Genomic DNA, 26953 nt, shown 5'->3' with positions numbered 1-26953 from the left:
GATGACCGAAAGCCCATTTTTGCTACGGCAGAAATTTGTGCAGGAAGTTTGTGCGTCTATTATTTACAAATACCGAATCTGCAAATGCAAACATTTCTACTCCCTCCTCCTAACCTGTCCATTTACTCGTATACAAAATACGCCTAAGAATAGATCACGCAACAAAACTGTTGATACAACTTCGAGGGGAAAAAGGAGTGGTGGCCGAGGAGCCACAAATTTCTTAATAAACTCATGATGCTTTCTCTGGAATAGTGGCATAATATTATAAGGGTTTATGACAGAGACGAGGGAGTAATGGTAGCAGGAGAGAGAAGACAGCGTTGGAGATGAAGTAAAGTCTGCGTTCTTCCTTGCAGGTGGAGAGAGGGATTAACAACATCGGTGGTGGCCATTGCCCTTATTCGAGAGCAAGCTATCTAAAGTAATGAGGTACGTAGAACACACACTTCAAACTGCAGGAAACCGGACTTTGATACTTGGAGAAATAAATAATGACGGTTTACGCTACCATTTCTCCCTCAATAGAAACTAAGTATTATGCCGGTTTATTTTTCTCTTTTATTTTGAAAGGTTATCTTTTTTCTTTTTTTTTTAATGAATAGTTCAAGATGAAGTCTGCACTTTCTTCATGGCCACAAACAAAAACTCTTCTCGCTGGCGGGCTTTAGAATAGGCTGCTGTACCTATCTATGGCCAGTTCAACTACGGCTGATTTTATCCGCATCCTGGAAGGTTTTCAGGGGCTTAAGGAAAGGGAACTTGCAGCTTTCATATACATCTTGTATTACATTCTTAATTTAGGTGTTATCCCTTTAAGTTGCGTGATACTTTATATGGAAGGTCCTTGTTTATCCCTGTTGCCCTAGCTACTAAATCATTTGCTTTTATGAGTGGCAGTTAGGCAGTTTTCATTGGCGAGCTGCACTCTGCTTGCAAGCATGTAATAAAGCTGCTTATCTTCATGTTCGACGAGCTGTCTATATAATAGCTATGCAGCAGATACTTCCTCCAGCTCACTCAGTTGTACCTGCAGCATGCAGTGCAAGTTTGCCTTCCTGCTGTGCGGTTTCTCTTTTCATTATTTTTCCGTGTGTCTCCTGGTTTGTTCCTCATTTCACGTTTTTCTCCCATTTCTCCTTTTATCTCTCACACCGTTTTTAATCTTTCTGACAAATTCTCTTTTCAGTTTTCTACTTTCCTTTTATTGGTCCTGTCCTGTATTTTCAATCTACTTTCATGAGGTTTTCTTAACTTTTATACCCTTTGCAGTTTTCTTCAGGCGTTTTTTTTTCTTGCTCTTTTTTTGGGGGCGTTTTAGATCATTCCCTTTTCCGGCCTCCTTTTTCTCCCCTCTCCATTTATTCCTCTTTACTTCCCTCCTGTTTTTCTCTACTTTTCTGCTCACTCCAATAGTATTTTCTCACATGCACTTGGAGCCAGAAGACGTGACAAATTCAGTTCCCAATCAGGATAGTCTCATCTGCGTGTCTGACACTTTAATCATCATGGAGCAGCACGCTCGGACTCCACAATGATCACTGTATGTTTCAAACATGCAGAAAAGCGCAAGGCAAGGAAGGTCATGAGGAGGAGTTGCACTGGCCTTGGCGAGTGGACATTTGACAACCTTGTCCCTGTGTTAAATCTAACCCTGTTTGGGCAGCCTAATTTGTCACAGGAGGAATTAACTATGGTCAGTGGTGGCACCAGGAGGCCGGAAGAAATTTCCAGCCAGAGAACAAAGCCAAAATAGATATTCCAGAGAGTAGGAAGCCAGCAATTACATTCAGCCTGAGTAGGAGACCAGGAGAGACAACCAGCCAGAATATAATGAAAAAAGAACCATCTGGATAGAATAGGAGGAAATAAGAGACATCCAGGTTGAATAGGAGAAAAAAAGACATCCATATAGAGTAGGTACCCAAATGTGATATCCATTTAGAGAAGGGCAGAACACACATCTGGGAAGAGTAGGAGCAATGACTGTATATTCTGCCAGAATAGGGAGGCAGGAGAGATATCTAACCAGATTATGAGGATAGAAGACACATCCATCTAGAGTCTGAAGAACAAAAAAGAGAGATCCAGCTCAAGTAGCGAAAAGGAAGAGTCCTGAAGCCAGAAATGGTGTTAAGCCAAATTGGAAGCTCTGAAGAGACATCAAGCCAGAATAGAAGGCAAGAAGACCAGTGCTTAATTTGTGCTTGTTGTTTCCGGTGCTGAGCACCGGCACTTATTTGTGAGGGCCGGGGCTTATTCTTATGCCTCAAGCATTTGCTGCGAGCAAAAGACACATATGGGAAAGACGGAAGAAGAAAAAAACTAAAAAGCGTCATTGAGGGAGAAAGTAGAAAGTTGCAGGATGAGCTGCAGGGGCAGGGGTGGCCGTAAATGGATTGAAGCGGCCCGAGATGGCTTTAGGATTACGCTGCCTCCGTGTTCAGTGCTAGCAGATTTAATTACAGCAGTCTCGTGTTTAAGGAAGGGCTTTGAGCACCAGCACCTCTTTATTTACAAATTAAGCACTGAAGAAAACACATCAAATCTGAGTAGAAAGCCAGAAAGGAAAGCAACATCCAACCACCGTGGTAGGAAAAAAAGCATTAAGTCAGCGAAAAATGGCAGATGAAACATCCAGTCAAATTAAAAAGCCAGAACGTGTGCCCCACCAAAGTAGGAGGCCGCAGTGAGAGTAGCCAAGCAAAGTTGTATAACTAGAGCAGAAGGCCAGAAGAAACATCCTTTGAGAGTATGGGACCAGAAGAAACCCACATCTAGAGAAGGGTGACAACCTCCCTCCAGGTCATTACAGGCACCATTTCCAGTACTGGACTTTTGTGTAATATCCTAATGCATTCTGCATGCTGCAGCCTTATTTTGATTGCATTTCATTAATCAGTTTAACAGACCTGAAATCAATGATATGTATGTGAAAAGCTCAGAACTGGTGTCCGTAGTGACCTGGTGTGAAGTGATCACCATAAGGTAGAGTTACTTCAGATACAGCGATAAAGGAAGCCTACAGTCCCATCAATGAAATAGCAAACAAGCATCAGGCCAAGGTCCAACAAGCAGGTCTTGATTATGAACTCAAACAACAGTTTCCACATTTACACAGTACACATACACACACACACACACACACACACACACACACACACACAAACAATACAAAAACTCACCCGGAATGACATCTCCACATTCTCTCCTCCCCAGATCTCCATCTGATCATCATATGAACCAATGTGATAAAAATACTCCTTGGAGATGGCAAAGAGACCACCAGCAAAGGTGGGAGACCTGTAAAGGGGGACAGAAGCATATCACTGTAACTTGCTGTGGTTTTCTCTTTTCATCCTAGATAGCCTTTCCTCCAACTAACCTATTCCCTCGCACATGTAGGGTTCACCAAGACTCCCTTCTGTCCCTCCCGCACTTAAAAAAAAAACAAAAAAACGTTCTTTTATTATTTTATAAACAGAATTCACCAGCACGTCAGTATGTACATATATGTGTATCATGATGAAGCAGATAACGCCTATTGGATTCAAATTATATATAAATTCTTCTTGTGTGCCTCATCAGTGTCACAGCACATCACGTCTATATCACCCAGGATATACATCTTGGAAATGGTTCCACCACCTCCCCCAGATTTTTCGATATTTCCTAGGGCAGCCACTATTCTTATACACCTTTTCTTCTACCAAGGCACAACAATCCATACCCTGCAGCCATTCTGTGCTGTGTGGCCAGTGCTTGGCAATGCCAATTCTCTGCCACCAAATACCCAATGTACAGTGTCTCATCGGTTCAGGTACGTCTCATTCCGGTGATATCCCAAATAAAAATGTTCTAAGATCCCACACAAGGGGAATCCTAATCACAGTCTTCGGGACTGCATGACTTTGGGACTAATACACATGAATCCTAGGACACTCCCAGATCATGTGGCGAACTAAGCCTGATTCTACATCACACTTCGTACAACTTGGGTTGGGTAACTTACCTATTTTATAAAACCTGACTGCAGTATGATAAATTTGATAGAAGTATTTAAAGTGGAGAGATCTGAGATGATCGGCTCTCTTGTGGCCATTTTGGCTTCTTCTCAATCAGTGCCTTCAAGAGTGATCAGGTCTGTAGCTCACCTCTTCCTCAGCTGCAAAAAAGGGTCCGGTGTGTTAACCACAAGAGCCCAATATATTCTGGATATCCCCTCGTTTTCAAGTTTCGATTTGAAGTCTGTGGCTATCCGGAGCCAGATATCCCTGATGTGAGTGATGCCTACTTTATCCTATGTTCCACATCCCTCCAACCTCCTGCATTTTAACATTTGTGGGTCATTCTTGCAGTGCCGGCTACCCATTTGATGCTAAGGTTTTATAAAGGTCAGATACTACAAATCCTGGTGGGGTGCCACAGCTCTTCATCCTTATGAGATCTTTCTTAATTAGGTGAGTGAAAATAATGTGTCTTTTTCATTTTTAGTAAAATTATGCGTAATTGCACAAAATGCCACCAAGTTGGATGTAAAAACAGTTCACACACAAACGACAATTACAAAAAATACAAGCACTGGAAACAGATTGGTTTCTGATCATTTACACTGTCTCCGTGCACTAGTGCTATTATTTTCTGTGGGCAGCATGAAAGTAATGACGTGGTGTAATAGAATATTTGGGGAAATTAGCTTAACAAGCGTAATGTGACATTGCTGAAATTAAAGGAGCTTATGCCTGCATAACGGGAATTTCGCTTGGGCTAGTTTTTTTCTGAACATCAGGAGCGTTTTCTTTAGCATTAGCCTCGCCAAAGCAACTTTAGTCTTAACAATATCACACTGGTATTTCCCAATGTGAAAAGCATTTAAATATTCCATATCTGTCATTGATAGTCATGGTCAGATGTGGGCTGGGCAATCTGGCATTTCCTGAGTGGCTGAAATTGACGGGTGGAGTGGGGTGGTGAAGGGGGACTGCTGTCAAGGCTGTCACAATCCGGCCCTGAAAGTCAATGTATTAAAAAAATAATATATATATATCTAAATTCACGTTCCCCGTTTGGATTTAGCCCTAGTCCAAACTCACCAGGGAGGGACAGGTACACTGATAAAAAACGTACTCCTATTTAGCAATTTGGGGAGGTTTTCACTTTTTTGCGATGGCTGGTTTTGGCGTATCACTCGATCAGCCTCACCTGGATGACTTCCACCTCCTTGGACTCATCTTTACCCTCCAAACGAGCAACTGGAGATATCCGAGAGTTCACCAGCTCTGTATATCTTTCTCATTCTCCAAAAAACATAAATTCTTTATTGGTTTCAATGGGATCCCCTTCCAAAACCATTCAATCGCACCCTCCGTGGAGCCTCCAGAGGTTGAAAGGTGTAGAATAAGTGCACAGTCGGGCCATGGCCAGTGCTTTAAATGAGCCAGTACTATCAAGGACGCACTTGGCACGACCTTTAAAAGAATGTTACCTAGCAGACCATTTCTTTAAGGGTTTGAACGGATGTTGAGCGGTGGGCATTTCTTGTGGAAACTGCGTCATGCTCGAGCCTTGCTTCGGTGGAGGGATGTGGTGGCGGACGGGTCGCGGGGAACCCTCCCAGGACGTCCAGGCCACGGTGACGTACGTTCGCGCGCGCTCTGCTACCCCCACGAACACAACACAACCGCCCGACAGTGAGGGTTTCAAGGGCGTGTTCCCGAAAGTCAGCAGGTCCGGGCAGGCCCATCAGACTGCGAGGCCCGCCGGCTGGATTTTGGAGATAAAAGTTGAAAGAAGGCTGCTATTTGGGCCTAATGAGAGGCTGAGGCGCAGCCCAAGGCTGAGGGCACGGTATCTGTGAGTCAGTCATTTACTGCAGACATCCTTCTTAAAGTCAGAATCCAGGTGTTTGCAAAAAAGAAACCGCCAACTGAGCCGTAGAACTGTATAATCAATACATACAATAAAATGTCAACAGCACCGCCAAGCCAGTGCCATGAAGGTCTGACGCAAGCACTGGCAAAAACAATAGGTAGAGCTCTTGGGATCCATTGACTTTGTCAATGATTTATAGTGATGCTGAAAAATTGAGAAAAAAAAGTCTATGACGCAACGTTTATTTCTTTTTATTTACCGATCGGACTTGAATCAGTAAATCGGACATTTCTGTCTGCTTCACTCACCTGGGAGTTGGGTTGTAAGGGTATTTTTAGGGGCTAAAGTGGTTGAGGGTTTTTTGCTGGTACGGGTATTTGTAGAGTTTAGTATGGGTAAGGATATTTGGGTGGTAAGGTTTTTAGCATTAAGAGGTGGGTGAGGGTATTGGGTGGCAAAAGTATTTTTAGGGTGGGTAAGGGTATTTGGGTGGTAAGGTATTTTTTAGCATTAAGATATAGGTGAGGGTATTTGGGTGGTAAGGGTATTGGCAGGTCAGGGTACTTTTAGGATTTAGAGGTAGGTGAGTTCACGGGGTGATAAGGGAATATATATATGTTATAGTTTCTTCAGATAAGTATGACTATAACTCCTGAATTTGTATGGTTTTTGTGGGTAAACAGTGAATCTAACTATAGCATGTTTTTTTCAGTGAATTTCTATGTTTTGTTTTTATGGTAAACTAAGATATAAATTGCCATACGTTAGTACCATGCGCTGCAGGGGTTTGCTATATGAGTGACTGCGTGTTTTATTTTTTTCCATTAGCCTACAGATCAGCAGAAACTTTGTGATTTTACACTGGGGGCTGGGTTGAACGGATCCATTGATCGGCTCAAAAAAAAAAAAAAAAGTCTTCAGAGACCCTTCCATGTTTCCTGTGGGGTCAGGATACCTGTATCTTGACCCAGTTTATACAATCTCTCCCCTGGGCCCAGCCGTGAAACAAAATGGCAGATGCAGATATATATATATACCTGACATATCTTACTATTTCGTTGTAAAGGCATGGGTGTTAAAATCATTGCATGTTGCAGCATTTGTAGTAATGATATAGATTCGCGAGGGAAGGATTTGGAAAGATGTTCATAGTGATACAGATATGGGCAATACATCTTACTCAGGGATTAAGTGATACACTGGCATGGGTGGAGTGGTCTGTATTCGGGCTGGGTTCTCTGCATCAGCAGCTGGTTTCTCAGCACTAAATACACACTGAACAGACTTCCCAAAAAGCTGACAATTACCAGAAGCAGCTGTAGACCGAATACTTTCTCCTGCCCTGCTAACCCCGTCGGATGGAGTTTGCCGATGCTGTGCCAGTGCACGACAGTAAAGGCAGAGAGACGAGAGCCTCACAGAAATACCCATCCCAGCAGCAAGACTGTAGTAGCAACTCTCCGCAATGGCGACAAGCATTGACAAAACGTAGTAGGTCTCACCCATGTGAGAAACAATGTGTGTGTGGGCAGGAAAAACAAATAGGCAAAATAGTGCAACATGGAGCTGGGGGGAGAAGCACAAGGTGAGAAAGTAACTGGAGGGAGGAGTAGCACACACAGATACCTATTATTAGTTATTATTTAAATAATGCACAGAATAGGGTTTGGCTCCCTGCAAAGGAGAATTTCACTCTCACCTCATGTAATTGTACTATTATGTCTCTTACGGCATGGAATGTATTACTAAGTATGAACGGCTATTTTACATCTTAAAGGTACCCTGAATCTTTAAACCTTAAATTCTTTACGTCATAGATGTTATGTATACATGAAGCATTTTTGCATTGTTTTATTACTGCAACAGGCATTTTACAAATTCTAGACAGATCTCAAAATGGAAGCCCTTCTTTGGTCTTTACGGTGCCCTTGAAATGTGTTTGCACAGGGGCAGCCAAAATTCTTAGCAGCAAAGGAACTTCAGTATGTCTAATTATACCCAACACAGGAGCCAAATGTGTAGATAATTTGTCCGTGCCTAGTGCCCAGAAAAGAGATTCCCCCAGCCATCTGGAGTAGAGGTATCCAACATTGGTTCACAAGGGTGCATCCATGCAAGATTAAAAAAAAAAAAAAATCAGTGACACTGTATAATTCCCATGAAGATTCATTGTATTTAAATGTATCTCATGTGGATATTTAAAAAAGGCCATAATGAAACCCTCCTGGATCACAATGGGACACACCTGCCTTGGAGGATAAAAACTAGTACAAGTGTGTCGAAAGAAAGTCCAGGAGGGCTGGATCCATGTCAGATTTTCGGGATGAGAAATCTTCATTCAGTTATTCTAAACGGCACTTCAATACATTTAATGGATATCCTGAATAGTTGGCCCTTCCAGACCTATGTCTAATACCCTTGGTTTAAAATCAATCAATCAATCAATCAATCAATCACATTTATAAAGAGCGCTACTCACCCATAAGGGTCTCAAGGCGCTGGGGGGGAGGGGGTCAGTGCTCGAAGAGCCAGGTCTTGAGCTGCCTTCTGAAGGGGAGGTGTTCGGGTATGGCGCGAAGGTGACTGGGCAGGGAGTTCCAGGTCTTCGCTGCCAGAAAAGAGAAGGATTTTCCTCCGGCGGTGGTTTTGCGGATGCGGGGAACGGCTGCCAAGGCCTGACCGGTGGAGCACAGAGTGCGCGGAGGAGTGTAGAAGGAGACGCGGGAGTTGATGAGTTTGGGTCCGAGGTTGTAGAGGGCTTTGTGTGCGTGGGTGAGGAGTCTGAAGGTGATCCTCTTGTTGACCGGGAGCCAATGGAGTTTTCTCAGGTGTCTGGAGATGTGGTGGTGGCGAGGTATGTCCAGGATGAGTCGTGCTGCGGCGTTCTGGATCCGTTGAAGTTTCCTCTGCAGCTTGGTGGTGATGCCGGCGTACAGAGTGTTCCCGTAGTCCAGGCGGCTGGTGACGAGGGCGTGGGTGACGGTCTTCCTGGTGTCGATGGGGATCCAGCGGAAGATCTTGCGGAGCATGCGGAGGGTGTTGAAGCACGCTGAGGTCACCGAGTTGACCTGTCTTGTCATCGAGAGGGAGGAGTCCAGGATGAAGCCGAGGTTGCATGCGTGGTTGGTCGGTTGGGGAGTGCTGCCTAGGGCGGGGGGCCACCAGGAGTCGTCCCATGCGGAGGGGGTAGGGCCGAGGATGAGGACCTCCGTTTTATCTGTGTTCAGTTTCAGTCGGCTGTCTGTCATCCAGGTCGCTACTTCCTTCATGCCGTCGTGCAGTCTGGTCCTTGCTGATGTGGGGTTGTTGGTGAGGGATAAGATGAGCTGGGTGTCGTCGGCGTAGGATATGATGTCGAGTCCGTGTTTGCGTGCGATATTTGCCAGGGGGGTCATGTAGACGTTGAATAGGGTGGGGCTGAGGGAGGATCCTTGGGGTACGCCGCAGATGATCTCCGTGGCTGCGGATCTGAAGGGGGGGAGGCGGACTCTCTGGGTCCTTCCGGAGAAGAAGGAGATGACCCATTCCAGGGCCTTGCCTCTGATGCCGGCGCTGCAGAGGCGGTCTATCAGGGTGCGGTGGCAGACCGTGTCGAAGGCTGCAGAGAGATCCAGGAGAATGAGGGCCACGGTTTCACCCTTGTCGGTCAGGGCTCGGATGTCGTCTGTGGCTGCGATGAGGGCGGTTTCGGTGCTGTGGTTGGCCCTGAATCCGAACTGAGTGGAGTCGAGGGAGTCGGAGGTTTCCAGGGCGGCGGCGAGTTGAGCGTTGACGATTTTCTCAATCACTTTGGCGGGGAACGGTAGGAGGGAGATAGGCCGGAAGTTTTTGAGTTCGGTGGGGTCTGCTGTAGGTTTCTTTAAGAGGGCGTTGAGTTCTGTGTGTTTCCAGCTTTCAGGGAAGGTAGCAGTGGTGAGGGAGGCGTTGATGACGTCTCGGAGGTGGGGTGTGATGATGTTGTCGGCCTTGTTGTAAATGTGGTGAGGACAGGGGTCGGAGGGTGATCCCGAGTGGATCGAGTTCATGACGCGGGTGGTTTCCTCGGTGGTGGTAGGGTTCCAGGCGAGGATGGTGGAGATGTCGTTTGCGGCTTCCGGGGGCGGGTTCATGTTGGTGGTCGTGAAGCTGTTGTAGATGTCGGCGATCTTACGGTGGAAGAAGGTCGCGAGGGAGTCGCAGAGGTCCTGTGAGGGAGGGATGGGGTTGGTTTCTGCGTCCGGGTTGGAGAGCTCTTTGACGATGCCAAATAGTTCCTTGCTGTTGTGGGCGTTGTTGTCAAGTCTGTTCTGGTAGGCTGTTTTTCGTGCGGTGCGGAGGCGTTGGTGGTGTTGGCGGGTGGTGTCCTTGAGAGCTGTCCGGTTTTCCTCTGTCGGGTTGAGGCGCCATGTCTTCTCGCGGAGGCGGCATTCTTTCTTGGAGTTTTAAATAACAAAATAACAAATACACCGTGGCATAGAACTCCCAAAGAGGGGCTATGTATGGTTAAGGTGAAAAGCTGCTGTAGGACATCTCGCTGGATGAGTGCCATGAACTTTAAAGGTATTGTCTATTAGGAAAAGTCCGACCAAGTAAGCGAGATTAACGCAGCTGATAATTATTTAGGAGTTCACATTTTAGGTCAAACCCAACATTATAAAACCCCCCCAAGGGTCAGCTTTCCAATAGCAAACATGGTCTCTGTTCATACATCAGGAAGAAGTAGCTGGAAACCCAACTCAGATTCACAAAACACCGGTACAGTAGGGCAAGAAGGCCTCACTGTTTAGTAGCTGCCTTGAATTGTTGGGGTGTACGACAACTTAATTGCCCATCGGAATGGGGTTCACCAGTTTGAGAAAATGTGGGCCACTTTGTGCCCAAAGTATAACACAATTAAATGAAACATTAGCCGTAGTCAGTGGTTCATTTGTTTTAAAAACAATCTGACATGTGTGGACACCAACAGTATTGGACTGGGACAGAAAACAGGCCCATGCACCAAAATAAAAGTGGCCCCCATTAGTGACTGTGATATGTATAAAAAAAAAAAAAAAAAAAAAAAAAAAAAAAAAAAGGGGGTGGGTACATATATGCAAACTGGGGCAATTTTAAACTTCTAAAGAATCTGTATAAGTGTTTGGCAAGGCATGGAAGACTGCAGGGATTTCAGCGTGCTGCAGTCAATGTTTGTTTTAATATCAGGAAAATAAACAGTTAAACACATCCCACCAGACCATCAAAAAGGCCCACAAACAGCCAAAAAACTGACCAACACACTGACTTATCAGCCCAGCCTATCGGGCACTGCCTGATCGCCCTCTAGGCCAATCCGACCCTGGATGCCAAGGCTTTTCTTAAGAGTTTGCCACCAGCACTCCCATTTATCAAGGCAGCCTCGTGTTGATTCAACCTCCTATCTCTTTCACTCACCATGTTATGCTTCCCTGCCTCTTTGTTTCACCTCTGCAGGTTGTGCTTTTTAATTCATGCTTTCTCCCTTTGGCACAGTATGCCTTGCTCTCTATTCCTGCTTCTTTCTCCCTTTTCAGTCTTTCTCTGTTTTGGTCTGGGTCAAAGCGTGATGACTGGGGCGGAGCCAAGCACAGTGGAATATGGCGGCTTCTCCTCAAAGCCGGACAGAACGAGGACAAGGAAGGGGACCAAACTTGCTTTTTCTTCCATCAACCGCCTCAGAAAGCTGAAAATATCTTATCGGAACCCCACCGGATGCTACTGGATTTGGAAACTCCGTGCAAGACTCGCTCTACTGCCTATCTTACGAACGACGTCAGGGTGAACAGCTTCCACCGCCTTGGAGTTTGTAGATACTCCCTTGAAGCAAAATGGAACGGAGTTGGGACATCAAGATAAAACAGTATTTCTATCTTTGAATTCTTCATCAACAAATATCGTTTCCCTTTCATCCACATAGCGGATATCATCGGCCTCATACTCCACGTCTTCCTCATAATGCACATCATCTTAAATATACTGTGCACAATCTGCAGAGTAGGGAAATGTGGACTTGGACGACGCTCCCTTAGAATAGAAAGTTACGGAAAGGAGACTCGGATATGCAATGTAACTTCCTGATTCATGGCTCTCGGATAATGCGGTCAAGATGCACCAGAAATCTCTTGCCAATTAAGAAGCACACATTCTGGGCCATGTTTGTTTGGCAACCTTGCTCTGTCTTACAAGGGGGAAAATCAAGAAAAGAAGACATAATTCAAAGCCCATAAAAACAAAGTGAATAGCTTGGACTTCCAAGGTTAAAATAGTACTGCAGACTTTCTCTTTCATCCTGGAAGGTTGCTAAAATATTCGGACATTGAACATAAGCGCTCTCCTTAATACTACCTTCTGCAGATGACATTTATATTGTTGCTCGCGTAAAAACTTATTTTTTCATCGGTTTCTTCTTCTGAGGTAAAGAGCATTGAGATTCCACACACAACTAACAGTGCAGCACGTTCCGTTTCTACAACTTATATCATGCTACTGTAATGTAGTATCCAATCAGCCTACATGACGATTAGACTTTGCTTAATATACTCTTCTCCAGACCCGCTTTCAACTGCCGATGTGTCTGATCTTTATTTTCTATTGTATCGCAAACACTAACTATTCAAACGTGACATAAGACGTTGGCCAAGCAACTTTGTGTTTCTCTCCGCGGCAGTAATACGCTACCAAGAGCTCATGTTTACACACCTAAAGTATAGCTTATATTGATTCTACGAACTCAATCTTGAAATATTTTGCTCTATTTTCACATTGTAGACTTTGTACAGTGGGCTCCATCTGATCAAGGCAACTTTGATACCTATCATAAATAAGTTCCTGGACCGTAATAGTTATCTTACATGTCAGATCCAAAAGTTGTGCGTCAATTATCATATAGCGCAGCCTTGCAATCTGTACCAGATATCGCTAGCTCCCAGCACACAATGGCTGAATCTATTGCATCATCTCCAACGACTATGGATACTATCTTGAAAGAACTTTTAGCCATAAAATCGTCCATTTCCTTTTTGGAACACACAGTGTCCACTAATACCACGGATGTCCAAGGATTGAGGAAGGAAGTTGCCAAATTTCAGATTAGTATGCAAATCAACGGATGCCCGGCTCTCTGCTGTTGAAACCCTCATCGACAAGATACCTGATAATAGTCAAGATATTGGATATCTGCAACAAAAAATGGTCGATTTAGAGGATAGAAGTAGAAGGAATAATCTTCGAATTATAGGCCTCCCAGAAAAAATAAATAGAGAAGGACAATATTCTGGACTTTTTGACCACTTTTCTTCCGACCTTAATGAATATTACTTTCACACAGCCACTGGAACTTCAAAGAGCACATTGTGTACGTTCGCGTGGAATCACTCCATCTGTGAGACCAAGACATGTCTTGGCGTGCTGTTTATGTCATCAGCAGGCCCGTCAAATCATTATGGCTGCCAAAAAACATGGGCCATATGACTATGACTCCTCCCAGATAATAATTACAGCAGATTTCTCCGCATCTACAAATCTCAAAAGGAAACAATTTTTAAACTTACGCACCAGATTAAAAAAAAGAGAGATCAGATATGGCCTTTTGGAACCTGCCACTATGATTGTGACTTTCCAAGGGAAAACCAAGGAATATTTTGATCCTCACGATTTAGAATCCTTTTTGAACGACTTGGATGACAATGACACTGAGATGGAACATAAATCTACCTCACACCCAGCTAATGTAGAATCCTCATCCTCTATCTCTCCAGAGGACGCAGACCAATGTGAACGGGTGCCTGTGCATCGACAATGGACACATGGTGATAAATTTAAGGCATGGGAAAAAAAAATAATCAGCCAAGAGATAAATCTAGATCTCCCTTCAAAACATGAGTAAGATCGATATAATAATTCTGTAGGGGTTGTTTGCTTTATTTATTATGTAGGAAACTTCACACTATGTCCTTGCAATGGCTTCCCTTTCTTTTCCGCTTCTCTATCTTCCTTCCATAGCTTTTCGGCTTCTATCCCCGGATTAAAGTTTCATTGCTCAGTGTACACACTGTCTTATCTATCGAGTTGGACAGCTCAGTAATATTCGGTCCCTCTGATAAGTAATACTTTCCTGTTACTATACTTCTAACAAATTTATACTGATTTAAAGATTCAAATTTCATATAGTTACAATCTTGATACTCTAATTTCTTCTTTCTTCTTTCTCTGTATTTTTTTTTATTCTTCTACCTCTTTTATTCATTTTCTTGGATTGGTGTTATCTATCCTTTTTTCTCTCTTGATATTGTTTTAATATGTCTCTTAACAAGTTAAAACCTTTGAATGTTGTATCTCTAAATGTTAATGGTTTGACACATTTTATCAAGAGAAAGAAGATAATTAGTTATCTTGGTCAACAAAAACCAGATATTGCTTTATTACAAGAAACGCATCTTACTGAATCAGAAAGTGAAAAATTGCAAAGAGACTGGATAGGTCAAGTAATACACGCTGGTATAATTCATAAAAATTCTACTGATGTTGTCGCACCCATCCGGAAATGTGGAGTAGCTATCCTTCTTCATAAAAACCTACCATATAAAATTATACAAACTTGGACAGGTGACGAAGGCAGATATGCATTTGTTAAAATCTGTGTCAGAAATTTTCATATGATCATAGGGCGATATATGCACCTACTGATTCCAAACAAATTTGTTTAAAAGATTAATAGACTACTTTCATCTTTTGGTCCCACCAAAGTATTGATTGGGGGAGATTGGAATGTCACTATGGATCCATTTATTGATAGGTCTGGTAAACCAGATACTCATCATTCCACCGATAGATATATTTTGAAAGATCTTATAGATGACTTTGCTTTACAAGAACCTTGGCGTTTACTACATCCACATGACAGGGACTATACTTTTACATCTTGTGCACACTCCATTCGCTCTAGAATAGATTATTTTTTAACCTCACCAGCAATGATACAGTCAATATCACATGCCGGAATCATTCCTTGTAGTCTATCCGATCATGATTTAATAAATTTGCATATTAATATCGGACTTACTCAACCCCCTAGAACTCATTGGAGACTCAATACTTCGATGTATAAAACACCACAAGCTAAATTAAATCTATGTCAACATGTTGATAAGTTTTTAGCTGAGAACAAAGACTCCGTTACAGATGCTAGTGTATTATGGGGGGCAGGTAAGGCTATCATTAGAGGACTGATTATGAGGGATTCTTATCTCCTTAAATTTTTTTTTACTGCAGAGAGGAATTCATTGGAACAAGAAGTTCTCTCCCTTACGAAAGACTATAATAAATCTGAATCACCTATCCTTCTAAAAAAACTACTGTCAGTTAAGTTTAGACTTAAACATTTTTCAGCTTGAGAAGTATATAGATTAATATTTCTAATACGACAACGTCATTATGAAAGGGGGGAGAAAGCAGGACGTCTTTTAGCTTATCAACTGCATCAACAAGAATCGTCTAGAACGATTTCTGCTATTAGGAATTCCTCAAATGACTTATTTACTCTACCTACGGATATCATTACCCACTTTCAACAATATTATGAAACACTTTATACTTCCTTGAACTGTGAGGATACGCTATTAGAAGATGATTTTTTTTTAATTTAAAGATCCCAAGATTGACCCAAGAACAGAAACAACGATTAGAAGGGCATTTATCAACAGAAGAGATTGCTGAGGCCATTGATTGTCTAGCTACAAACAAAGCCCCTGGAGAAGATGGTTTCCCCATTGAATTCTATAAAATCACGAAAGTTCAAATTATTCCAATCTTACATTCTTTCTTTAATGAATCTCTAATCAAAGGTCACTTCCCACCTGAATTTTTTAAGAGCGCGCATTACTGTGCTTCTTAAACCTGATAAAGATCCTTTGGAATGCTCCAGCTATAGACCCATATCTTTGATAAACTCCGATATTAAAATTTTAGCCAAAATACTTGCGATGAGGTTAAATTCAGTCATTAAGTCTCTCATCCATTCCTCACAAGTGGGATTTGTTCCATGTCACTCCTCCTCTAACCACCTCCGAACTATTCCACATTATGGCAACAACGTAAACTGGATAAAAATATCCTTTTATCCCTAGACGCTGAAAAGGCATTTGATAGAGTAGAATGGGGATATTTATTCCACACTATGGATAGAATGGGTATCGGTCCAGACTTTATTGCTCTTGCTAAAGGAATGTATAATTCCCCTACAGCTGCGATTACTTGCAATGGATTCACTTCTCCATATTTTAAAGTTTTACGTGGAACTCGACAAGGATGCCCTCTTTCTCCTTTGTTATTCCTTATAGCACTAGAACCCTTGGCTATTGCAATCTGGCAAGATGTTGATATACAGGGTATTGCTACCTCATCCGGTGAGATTAAAGCTTTTTATTACGCTGACGATATTCTACTCACATTATCTAATCCAAATTCCTCAGTTAATACTCTGATTAATCTGTTAACCTGCTTCTCTGCATTTTCTGTTTATAAGATTAATTGGTCTAAATGTGAAGCCTTGCCAGTGAATACCAGTACCACTTCAATAATTTTAGAGGATTTCCCTTTCAATTGGAAAACATCTAATTTGAAATATCCTGGGATTTTAATTAATATGGGGCTGAAGAACATTGCGATGGATAATTTAAATCCCATTATAGACAAATTTAAAAGAGATTTTGTTAGATGGTCTCAACTGAATCTTTCATTATGGGGGAGAGTGCAGATTATTAAAATGAATACAATTCTGAAATTTAACTATGTATTTAACATGCTATCACTCCCCCTTACTTCAACTTTTTTTAGGAATACGACGTCTTTAATAAATCGCTTTATTTGGGGAGGAAAAAAAACCTGTATAAGTGGTTCGAAACTACATTCTTCTTCCTTAAAAGGTGGTCTCAGACTTCCACATCTGGAAACCTATTGGATAGCACAGCAACTGTCCCATTCGATCTCTATGATATCCGTGAAGGATAAGGCTCCTATATGGGTCACATTGGAACAATCTCTACTGAAAACTACCACCCCCATGGCGATTTATTACACTAAATGTCCTAAATTCTCACCATCCTCCAATCCAATCCTTTATTCATCCCAATTAGCGTGGCAAAAAGCACATACAATTATAAACTGTAACGTCCATATACATTTAAATGCTCCGCTATGGAATAATTCAGCGATTATACATAGAGGCAAAGAACTAAATTGGTTTGTTTGGAAATATTGTAAAATCAATAATATATCAGACTTATATAACAGAGACAGCTCTTTGAAATCATTTTCACAACTACAAGAAACATATCGACTCCCGACCTAACAATTTCATAATTATATATTATTGACATCAATTTTGAACCTTATAACGTCTCTGAAGTCGGATTCTTTGATGCATTCATTCATTGCACGCCATATCTATATATGGAGAAGTTTCAAAGGCATGGTATCTGCCCTTTATTCTTTATTGATTGACAAATCTTTCTCCGATAATACATCCAGATATCTACAATCCTGGTGGTCTACACAACTTAATATTACCTATGCAGATAAAGCCTGGGCTAAACTTTTAGAGAATTATAATCAAGGACTTTGAGATGTACGGTTGAAATGTAACTATTTCAAATTTCTGCATCCATGGCATTGGTCACCTTCAAAGCTTTATTCTGCCAGACTTAGTAATGACTCCAACTGCTGGAGATGTGGCCAGACCAATTGTGATATTGTTCATATTCTATGGGATTGTACTACACTCCAACCATTTTGGATACAAATATCACATTATTTAAGGAAAGTGATTCCCAACATCTCCTCTCACTCACCTCGCTTGTTTCTATTACATGATACCCATGGTCTAGGCACGCTTTCTTCACACTTATTTAGATGGCTCTCTACTGCGATTAGTGTAGCTAAAGTTAATATATTGCGTTTTTGGAAATCTAATGTTTTACCATCTGTCCAAACTTGGTTAAAGGATATGTTTGATATTGCTCAGTTTGAAAGAATGCTATATAAACTGAATGATAATTTACAACAGTTTGATCAAATATGGAATGCATTCCTGGCTAACTGATAGCTTCTTGTTATTTTTCTGTCCCTTTCTTCATATTTCAACTGATTCATGAGTACAATTTCATGGCCTCATTATATTTTCTACACCATTGCTAATTATTTTTTGCTGGTTTAATTCATTGCTATTTTTATAGTGTTTTTTTTTTTTTTTTTTTTTCCTCTTTTTAAGATATGTTTTAGATTGGTATAACTTTGTAGTGAATTGCTTTATCATTTTGGCTCAATATATTTATGTTTATTGCTTCTTTGTCATTAGTTTCAGATATAATATAATTAACAATGTCTACTTATGGAAAGTATTTAACTGTTTTACTGTACACTGGAATTTCTTTATTGTGAATTTATGCTTTTAATGGACAATTTGTAATTATTTTGTTTTCTCATAAAAGTTTAATAAAGAATTGAAATCTAAAAAAAAAAGCGTGATGACGAAAATTAAGTCCAGGTTCTCAAAGATAGGTGGTGGTGTGCACCACCCCCAGCCATCGGGAAAAATTAAGCATGGGCCATTAGGCTATTCTGTATTAGTTAGGTAAGGAGAAATGGTGTTTTGCAATGGAAGGACCTTAGATAAATGGAGACAGATTAGTCTGCAGAGAAGGTTCACAAAGCTATCATGACTAGGAGGTGTTAGGAGTAAATGCAAGAAAACCTTTTTCTTTCCAAAAGTTTGAGGAAGGGCAATCAATCCTGCTGAAAGAAGTTCAATGATACTTGAGCAACAACAACAACGAGGGAGATTTATAAAGCCCAACAGCAGGTAGCTGAAGAGGCAGTAACTGGGCAATATTTATATTCAGAGTACTAGTCAACTACATGCCTTGTCAGGGTGAACCCTGGAAATCACTACTATACTGTTTCTACATTAGGCATAACAATTACATTTATGGAACAACTAAAACCATTGAAAAGAAAATGAGGCAAAAAGGTTAAACCCACCATGAGGAAGGCATATAAAATAGCACACATTTACAATTTCATAGATCAGATCAAAAAAACACAATGCCGGTAGCAGGCGCCCAACATAAAATGGCTATCCCTAATCTCAAGCCTATTTTGGTTTCCTCACCAACATCCAGGAGCCCATAGGTAGCAAGCCACTGACACATAGATCAATGGGCTATCTGCTCAATAACAAAGTGCAAGCACATTATTGCATGTTGTAATTGAAAATAAATGTAAACGGGCACGAGGCAATAGCCACTTGCAGAGTGGATATGTAGTTTTAGTGCAGAATAATGTTAAAAACTAACAGGGTTTACACCCCCAATCTCACAGTCACAAGCTTAGTTCAGTGGGGAAACCCCCCTAGCTAAATTAATGATATGAAGTGCAATGTGCCTCTGAGGGTGCCACACTGAGGTAGCGCTCTATTTGTAGTCCCCCACACATCTGGTTGATAGGCAGTTAGGTGGGAATGTTTTGCACAAGCAATATATACTTTCAACTTGTTCTCAAGAAAATTGACCTTGAACGTTATGGTGGCAGGTTATTGGAAAAGTAGTTATACCCCAATTTGTTCAGAGTTCCTTTAACATAAAGTACCCATGCGTTGCTAGAGTTTTATAGCTAATTTAAACTAGTACCTTGAATTAAATTCTTCCATGATGATAGCTATTCAGTCAGAGCAATACAACATATGAGCAGGAACAATAACATCTGATATGAGGCGAATTCAAAGTCCAAGTTCAATGGAATTAACTGAGTTCTAACTCTGAGCTTTAAGAAAGCTCTTAGGAAGTTGTTCTCTAATACTTGTAGCTGTTTGCAGTTGCTGTAGCCCCACAGTTCAGAAGCACATATTGTAGATGCACCACTTCTGTTTGGAAACTTCTAAAATTATACTCAAAGAACCACTTCCGATTTGATTTTTTAAGCTGAAAGATGGCTTTTGATGTGTATTTCAGCACGGACAACTCCTTGTTGATTTAATCATTCCAATTCAATTTAATATTAAAATGGATGCTCACTAAAGTCACTAAATTAATCTGAGATAACCCTGAACCTAGGCCAATGTTTAAAGTATTTATGCAGAACCAAAATAGTAAGAAAGTAAAAATCCAAAACAACAATTTTAAACTGAATTAGAAAAATACAGTATAACTTTATAAATAATGACGACACCAAACCTACAAAAATTCAATATGGAGAACAGGATATATGATTTTTTTAAGTTTTAAGTTGGAATAGCATCAAGAAGTTCTAAGTGCCAATGATAGTCAGTCATCACAATAGACTATAACTTTGCCACAGTTTGATGCTGACCACGATGGAGCTTGGGCCTGCTACACCAATCACGTTCACCCTGGTCAAAGATTTTACCTTCTGACTTTAGTTCTTAAAACCCCAATCCTCCACAAGAATACTCTTTTAAAGCCCCTTGGGGAGGGCGGTGGGTACTTAGGGACTCGCAGTGTATCGGGCAGAGGCCAAACAGCAGGGTCCTGTCACAAATTCAGTTGCCACTGGTCAAGTGGAGCCATTGCGGGGAAAAAGATGCTTGTAGTGGTTTGTTTCCCTGTAGATTTAACAGGAGGCCACCCTTTTGGCCTTTGGAGTCCACTTATTTGTTCTAGTTACTAAAAAAAAAAAAAAAAAGATCCAGTCTTCCAGGGCTGTTCTCACGTCATATACAGCAGGTTCAGTCCTCTTCTGATCTTCCTTAATATGAGGAGTGTTCTCAAGTGGATACCTGAAAATTGCACATTTATGCATGGCACAAGCTAGTGGGCAGGAATGACTACTGGGTACACCCTAACCAATGACGTAAAAGGTCCAGGGGCCAACCCTACCCAATTTGGGTATTTTCAAGAAAGTGAGAGTCGGCCACACTAAACTTGGGCGGTGGTGGTGGTGGTGGCGGCGGTGGTGGCGGTGGCGGTGGTGGTGGTGGTGTCAAAAAGGGCCCACTGTGATTTGAAGTGACCTGGCTGGGGGGGTACAAAGGAAGCGAGCAGCTATGTGTCAGCTAACTGTTGCCAGAGACAGAGGAAGCTCTTTGAAGATAATCGTGTTTATGGGCACAGCCCACTGACTATCTTGTAAAGGGAACAACACCTCCTTAGTATGAAGCCTTTGTTACCTGCTCTGGGCTCATATTAAGCACTTTTTCAAATGCTAATTACTAGCAGACTTAAGAGGGATGACAGAATACAAACTGACCCCCAGAGGTTTTAGGCAGGGAAAAGGTAACTTTCTAAAAGTACCCATTCGTTAATAAGTATTAAAAATGAAATTCACAGTTGAATTGGATTTTAATACATAGCTTTTTAATTATTTTTCTAGCTGTGTCCTAACCAGAATTAGCATAATTGAATGAAATAATGTAACTGAGTGTTTTCCTGTGGGATGGCTGCCTTGCTAAAGTGAAACTAGCTTTTGGGGCTTTATCACTGTAAGGAATTTTTTATCATGGAATTTCTGCATGCATTCTGCCTTATGGGCAAAAAGGCTGAACAGGGGTGACTGATAAACATTTAAAAGGAAGGTTTTGAGGTGTCAAAATAGGTTATTTTGACAGGTCTAACTTGCAATTTAAATCTGCAATAGCCAGGCTGCAAATTGAAGGACTGTAGTCATGTTTGCACTGTGACTATAATGGATGGCACAATAGGTGCTGCAGTCCACTAGTGATATTTAACTGAGAGGCTTTAGGTGCCCTTTGTACCATGTACTAGGGACTTACAGTGAAGTTAAGCATGCCAATAACGGATATGACAATTTTGCCATGTTGAAAGGGAGAACACATAACTTTAGGGCTGGTTAGCAGGGGTAAAGTGCACAGAGGTCTAGGGCCAGCACAAATATAGGGTGCAGCTAAAGGTGAAAAATTTGGGGTGACCCTGCAGACAGGGCAAATTTCCTGCAGCACGGGAGACTGCCATTCCTCAATAGAGCAGAAAGTCTGCAAATGCTTCACTTTGTTGATAATCATTGTCATTAAGAGTTAGAGTTCTTTCCTAGCCGTGATCAGGTACCGGAGATCAGACTGATCACATCTGAGATCTTGTACCTTACCACTAAACGTGCAGACATAGATACGCTCAACATGCCACTTCACAAGTGATCAAAAGATGAATTGCCTCTTTAAAGAGTATTATATTTTCTCAAAATCTGTCTCTAGTCTTTAGGAATGTCAGCTGGACATGTGTCATTACACTAACCATAACCGTCTTACATTGTACAATGCAAATTGAATTATACTTTGGCACTAAAAATGTCTTTATTCTTATACTCTTTTCATCCCTTAACCATAACAGAAAAATTGAGGGTAGTTTTAAAGCAACATGACTTGGACCAACACCTACTTGATGGGGTAGGTCTCGTCTTTCCGTCGGTCTTTCTCATGCTGCGGGATAGCCTCCCATCCAAAGCTCAGGCTCCAGTCGAAGTTTCCGCGGCTGTGCTGCTTTCCCTGCTGGATGGGCTTGGCAAACTCGAAAGTGTTCAGGTCGATGGTAGTGATGTCCGGGCTGACCACGGCAGTTGGTTCCTCTGCGATCCGACCTAGCAGAGGTTCAAGCCAGCCGTGAAAACACTCACCTAAAGGCAGAGATAAAAGGGGAGAGATATTTTAAAGGTCATCCATCTTGTTCTAATTTTCACACCCTAATCCACCTGAAAAATTTGAAACACCATCAAAAGGAAAGTCTCCTGCGAGAGAAAGGCTGACCGTTTGGAGAATGTTTCAGACAGTCCAGTACTTTTAAACAGCCAGTGTAACTAGGATAGATCCAGTCACGAGACAAAGAGAGACCCAACACTACTCACCCATAAGAACCCCATGGCGTACAAAGTCCAGTAAAAAATTTAGCATGGTTGCAGGTAACAGCCAAAGAGCTCCCTCTATGAAACCTATATGCTCTCTGTATGGTAAAAGGGACTGTGAGCCTTAAATTTAAAGGGCTCACATTCAGAGGGCAGTGTGTTCACTCATTTGTGTACAGGTAGGCCTCTTGCCACTAGTCTAGTACAGATCAATCCAAAGCCACCATTAATCATGCGACTGTAGCCTTTTGGTGCTTCTCGAGCTGTACCATGGGAACTACATACTAGCCAGGTGTCTACTGTGAATCTGCATACATCCAGATCCACTGTAAGCCCTACTGCTCCACTACAGGGTCTGGTCATTCCAGGACTGGATCTTCAGAAAGCTTTGACAATGCACCCCCGCTTTAAGCAGCACCTCCTCTGGTGCTCCAGGACTGGGGCACAGACAGCTCACCAGTGTATCTAAACCCTGGCCCACACCTCTGCTGAAAACTGCCCTTAATCACCTAAACTACTTCTTCATCCTGGTGAGGAAGGCGGACGAGGAGGCCACAGCTCCCTCAGTGCACGCTAACCACAATCTGTCATTGAATTGCTTCTCCATCACCTGGGGGGTGGGGCAGGCGCCTCAATCCCACCTATTAATCCATATTTCTGCCCGGACCATTACTCGGGACATTGCTGTCAATAGGCTTCATTCCTACCACGAATCCACACTTTGCTACAGCAACAGGACACAACTTAAACTCTTCCTGCTACATGCATTCCTAGCACTTCAATTGTGCCAGAGACTGTAGGTGGCGAGTACCTGCACGTGTTTTTTTGGAAACCAAGACTTATTTTTTAAACATCAGACTTTAAGACAGACAAGAAAGAGATTAAAAATAATTGAAAAATAGAAAAAATGCCTAAGGGAGAAGGGGGCTGAAGAAGAACCTGCAAGGTTGAGATAAAGAGACAGGAAGTAAAGGTGGTGAAAGAAAGGGGCATGGTTGGGATTAAAACTAGAGAGCTTTGGTATTCAGTAACCTCCCCTGTGAGCTCATCAGAAAAAGATAGGATCCCTGCACTTAATTTTTCACATATTAAAGCACTATATTCATTTAGATTGGCATCCACTTTAGGGCATATCGGAGCTCCGCAAATGCACTGATCCTGGAAGGGTTGAGCTGCCTTGCACCTCCCTAGGGCTGCCCATCTGCCATGTTTAAAACTTGGGCCCTGATTTAGAGTTTGGCGGATGGCTTACTCTTTCACAAACATGACGATAATCCCATCTGCTGTATTACAATATCCACAGGATATAATGGAATCATAATATGGCGGACGGGATATCTGTCACATGTGTGACAGAGTAACACCATCCACCAAACTCAGGCCCATAATCTTTATCACACTGTGTAATCTCAAATTCAGGTGAAGAGACAATTAGTTGCAGCTAGAAGGCCATAGCTTTTGTGAATGTATCACAGGAATTATTAAATTAAGCAGGATAAATGACACCGATAATAGTTACAATGGAGAGCATCTCAGGAGAAGCACTGCAAGAACAGGTAAGCCAGTATTATTATAATTAAAAGAGCAGACATATCGATAAACCACTCCATCTTAAATTGAGATGGGAATAAAAACATGGTGGCTCATTTGATGCCCACCAGATTCAGTGATCCGTCTGGTAGGGATCTGTGTGGCTTTAGTGGAATGGCTTCAGCAGCAGCCCCTGTCATCCTTTGGTTAGGCAGGGCCATGCTTGATGCGCGCACTCTGCAAATTATTTTGTTCTGAAACAACAAACTCCCAAAGTTAGCAATTTCCATACCAAGAACTACCATGTCTAGCATGAGAGTCCAGGGTAGGAAAAATGAGTGACTGTCACTGTAGTGAGCATTAGAAACTGCAGGATAACAACTGGCATGACCTGGTGGTTCAGTAGTGGATCCACTGCACAAACATACGAATGTGTCAGAACAGTAGATCTGCCATTTGATGGGAGACACAATGTCCCACAACTCTCAATGACCCCCTTAAATGAATGGTCATTGTATCTCTCACCCAAATGCTGTATATTGTGACTCGATATGGTACCAGCCATCACTGAACCCGATTAGGATACTCCTGTGAAGAGGTTGCAGGCACTGCTGCAGCCAAAGAGATTAAGGGTCCAACGTACAAGCCGTCTTGCCGCTGCAAACCTGCAAAAACCCAGTGTTTGCCATTGCAAAAAGGCTTTTCTTATGGTACAAAAGCACTTTTTAGAGACGGAGAATTTTTTCTGGCTTGTTTTTTTCGAATCTCTCTGAATCTCAACTCAGAGGAGGCATGAGAGCGGTGTCTTTCTAAAATGTACGAGTTGGCAATCATCATATCAATGAGTTGTGACTGCAACTGCAATCACAAACACAAACTACTGATGGTGAGGTAGTAATTGATTTGATTGACTACCTGCTCCCTTCTATTGTCTTCCCAAAGGGAAAGATTGAAAGAAAAAAAAATAGCATCACTTCCGCATTAAGTGAACATGGGCTACTCACCCCACCCCCAAAAAAATATAATAATACTTTCCCAGTTGAGAAAGCAAGAAAGTGAAGGAACAGAGGTGTGCTATTCCTTGCAGGTTTCAAATTACGAGTGCCTAATCAATATTCCTTTGTTGGGTTGTTTTAGCACTCCCCCTTGTGAATTGACAATTTGTGGCGCAACCTATTAGTACATAGGCCGTTTCTCAAATTACACTCCCTTTCACAAACCAGCCTCTGTGCAAATAGCACATCCCTGGTATGTGATGGGTGGTGTCACATATGCCTTCAGTTCTGCAGCCCACCGCGTGTGCAGGTATACTGAGCAGGGTGGGCTGCCAGGAGGCCCTGTGACTATGAAGGTAATTTTGCGCCATCATGTTGTCCCCTCACACTTACACTGTGGTTAGTTTGACTTCTGCAGCTGGCCTGAGAGCACAGGATACAGCCCATGTGCCGCCCCCTCCACCCACACTCCACCTCCCGAGGCTACATCCTGTGCTTGGGGTGGCAGTCTCGCGTCAGTCTCTCGGAGCCGATGGGCCAGACGTTGTGACCACACCGAGCTAGTGGCGAGCTCCAAAGTTCTCCTGAGCTGGCTCTGGCTATACCACAGCACAAGCAGGAAATGAGGAGTGGGAGAGAGATTAGGAAAAAAACAGGGGCGGCTGGTGTTCAAGGGCTAAGGGGCTGCGCCCCTAGCCTTTTCTGGCCTCTCTAGTGAAGCATATATTTAATTACATGATGAAAGTAAAACATTTTCTACACAACATTTTCCAAGTGAAAGTTGTGCACTTTGAAAAGCCCCACTGCGCCTGTGTCAGTATGTGGCTGAAAGCTGCACAGTAGGGCTGACAGTGCTTGCCCACGCAAAGCCCTTACGTTTTCTCAGAACGCAGTGACGTCCCTGGCTTATCTCCTCTTCCACCAGAAGCCCTGATAGTAAACAGCCTAGAGCGTTTTTTGTTCAGCCCGGGTTTCTGAAAACTTCATGTCACTCCGATATTATTATACACCCTTTCCTATTTACTCAAATGGTGGGGTGTGATCAGAAGGGTCTACGTACCCGAGGTCACATTATATTAAAAGAATGTGGCATTGCGCAAAGAAAATCCCCTTTTCCTGCATTACAAGCAGTCTGTGGCAGAGAAATGGAATAAATACAATAAATAACTCCATCCAGGTCTCTCTGGGAGACAGGAGTCAGAGCTGAAGGCCTCAAGTCATAAATATGCCAAAGACAACCCTGCACACAAGTAAGTTGGAGCTCTATCTTTATTACAGACAATAAGAAAAAAATCTGTTCTCTCAGCTCTCCTCTCCTTTCACTGCCTCTGTTGGTGATTTTGTCTCTCAAAGGCAGTAATGGTTCCAGTAATTTATCATGGCTAGTTATGCTCGTTTTATTTCTTCTGCAGACTAATGACGTGATATGTCATATTGAACATGTAATCCGCAGCTCAAATAAACGTGTACCTTTTATCACTGAAACTTCTTCGTCCCAGCCGTCTAACATTCACTGACATAGAGCCCACTCTTTCCCCCACTCCTCACGCAGTAGAAGTGGAGGCAAGCATGAGTAACTTGGTGTCTTGTCTTGGGTAATGGTAAGTGTTATAATGCTAATCTTATGTTACCTTAAAAAGTGATTTAGTTACTCTTATTTCACGTTTTAATTAATGTTGCTTCCACAAAGAGAGTTAGCT

General features: G+C 42.2%; 1 protein-coding gene across 1 annotated transcript in view; it reads right to left on the bottom strand.

Annotated features, from left to right (window-relative positions):
* The window catches only part of GALNT6 (polypeptide N-acetylgalactosaminyltransferase 6), a 175518-nt gene that overhangs the window by 35408 nt on the left and 113157 nt on the right, over positions 1-26953 (bottom strand). The window contains exons 5-6 of the mRNA XM_069230890.1: positions 22269-22503; positions 3186-3303 (exon numbers count right to left, since the gene is read on the bottom strand). Of these exons, the coding sequence (XP_069086991.1) occupies positions 3186-3303; positions 22269-22503 (353 nt within the window). The remainder of the gene's footprint in view (positions 1-3185; positions 3304-22268; positions 22504-26953) is intronic.

Source organism: Pleurodeles waltl, chromosome 4_2 (assembly GCF_031143425.1).
Source record: "Pleurodeles waltl isolate 20211129_DDA chromosome 4_2, aPleWal1.hap1.20221129, whole genome shotgun sequence".
NCBI classification, from domain to species: Eukaryota; Metazoa; Chordata; class Amphibia; order Caudata; family Salamandridae; genus Pleurodeles; species Pleurodeles waltl.
This window is presented reverse-complemented; position numbering and strand designations above follow the sequence as displayed.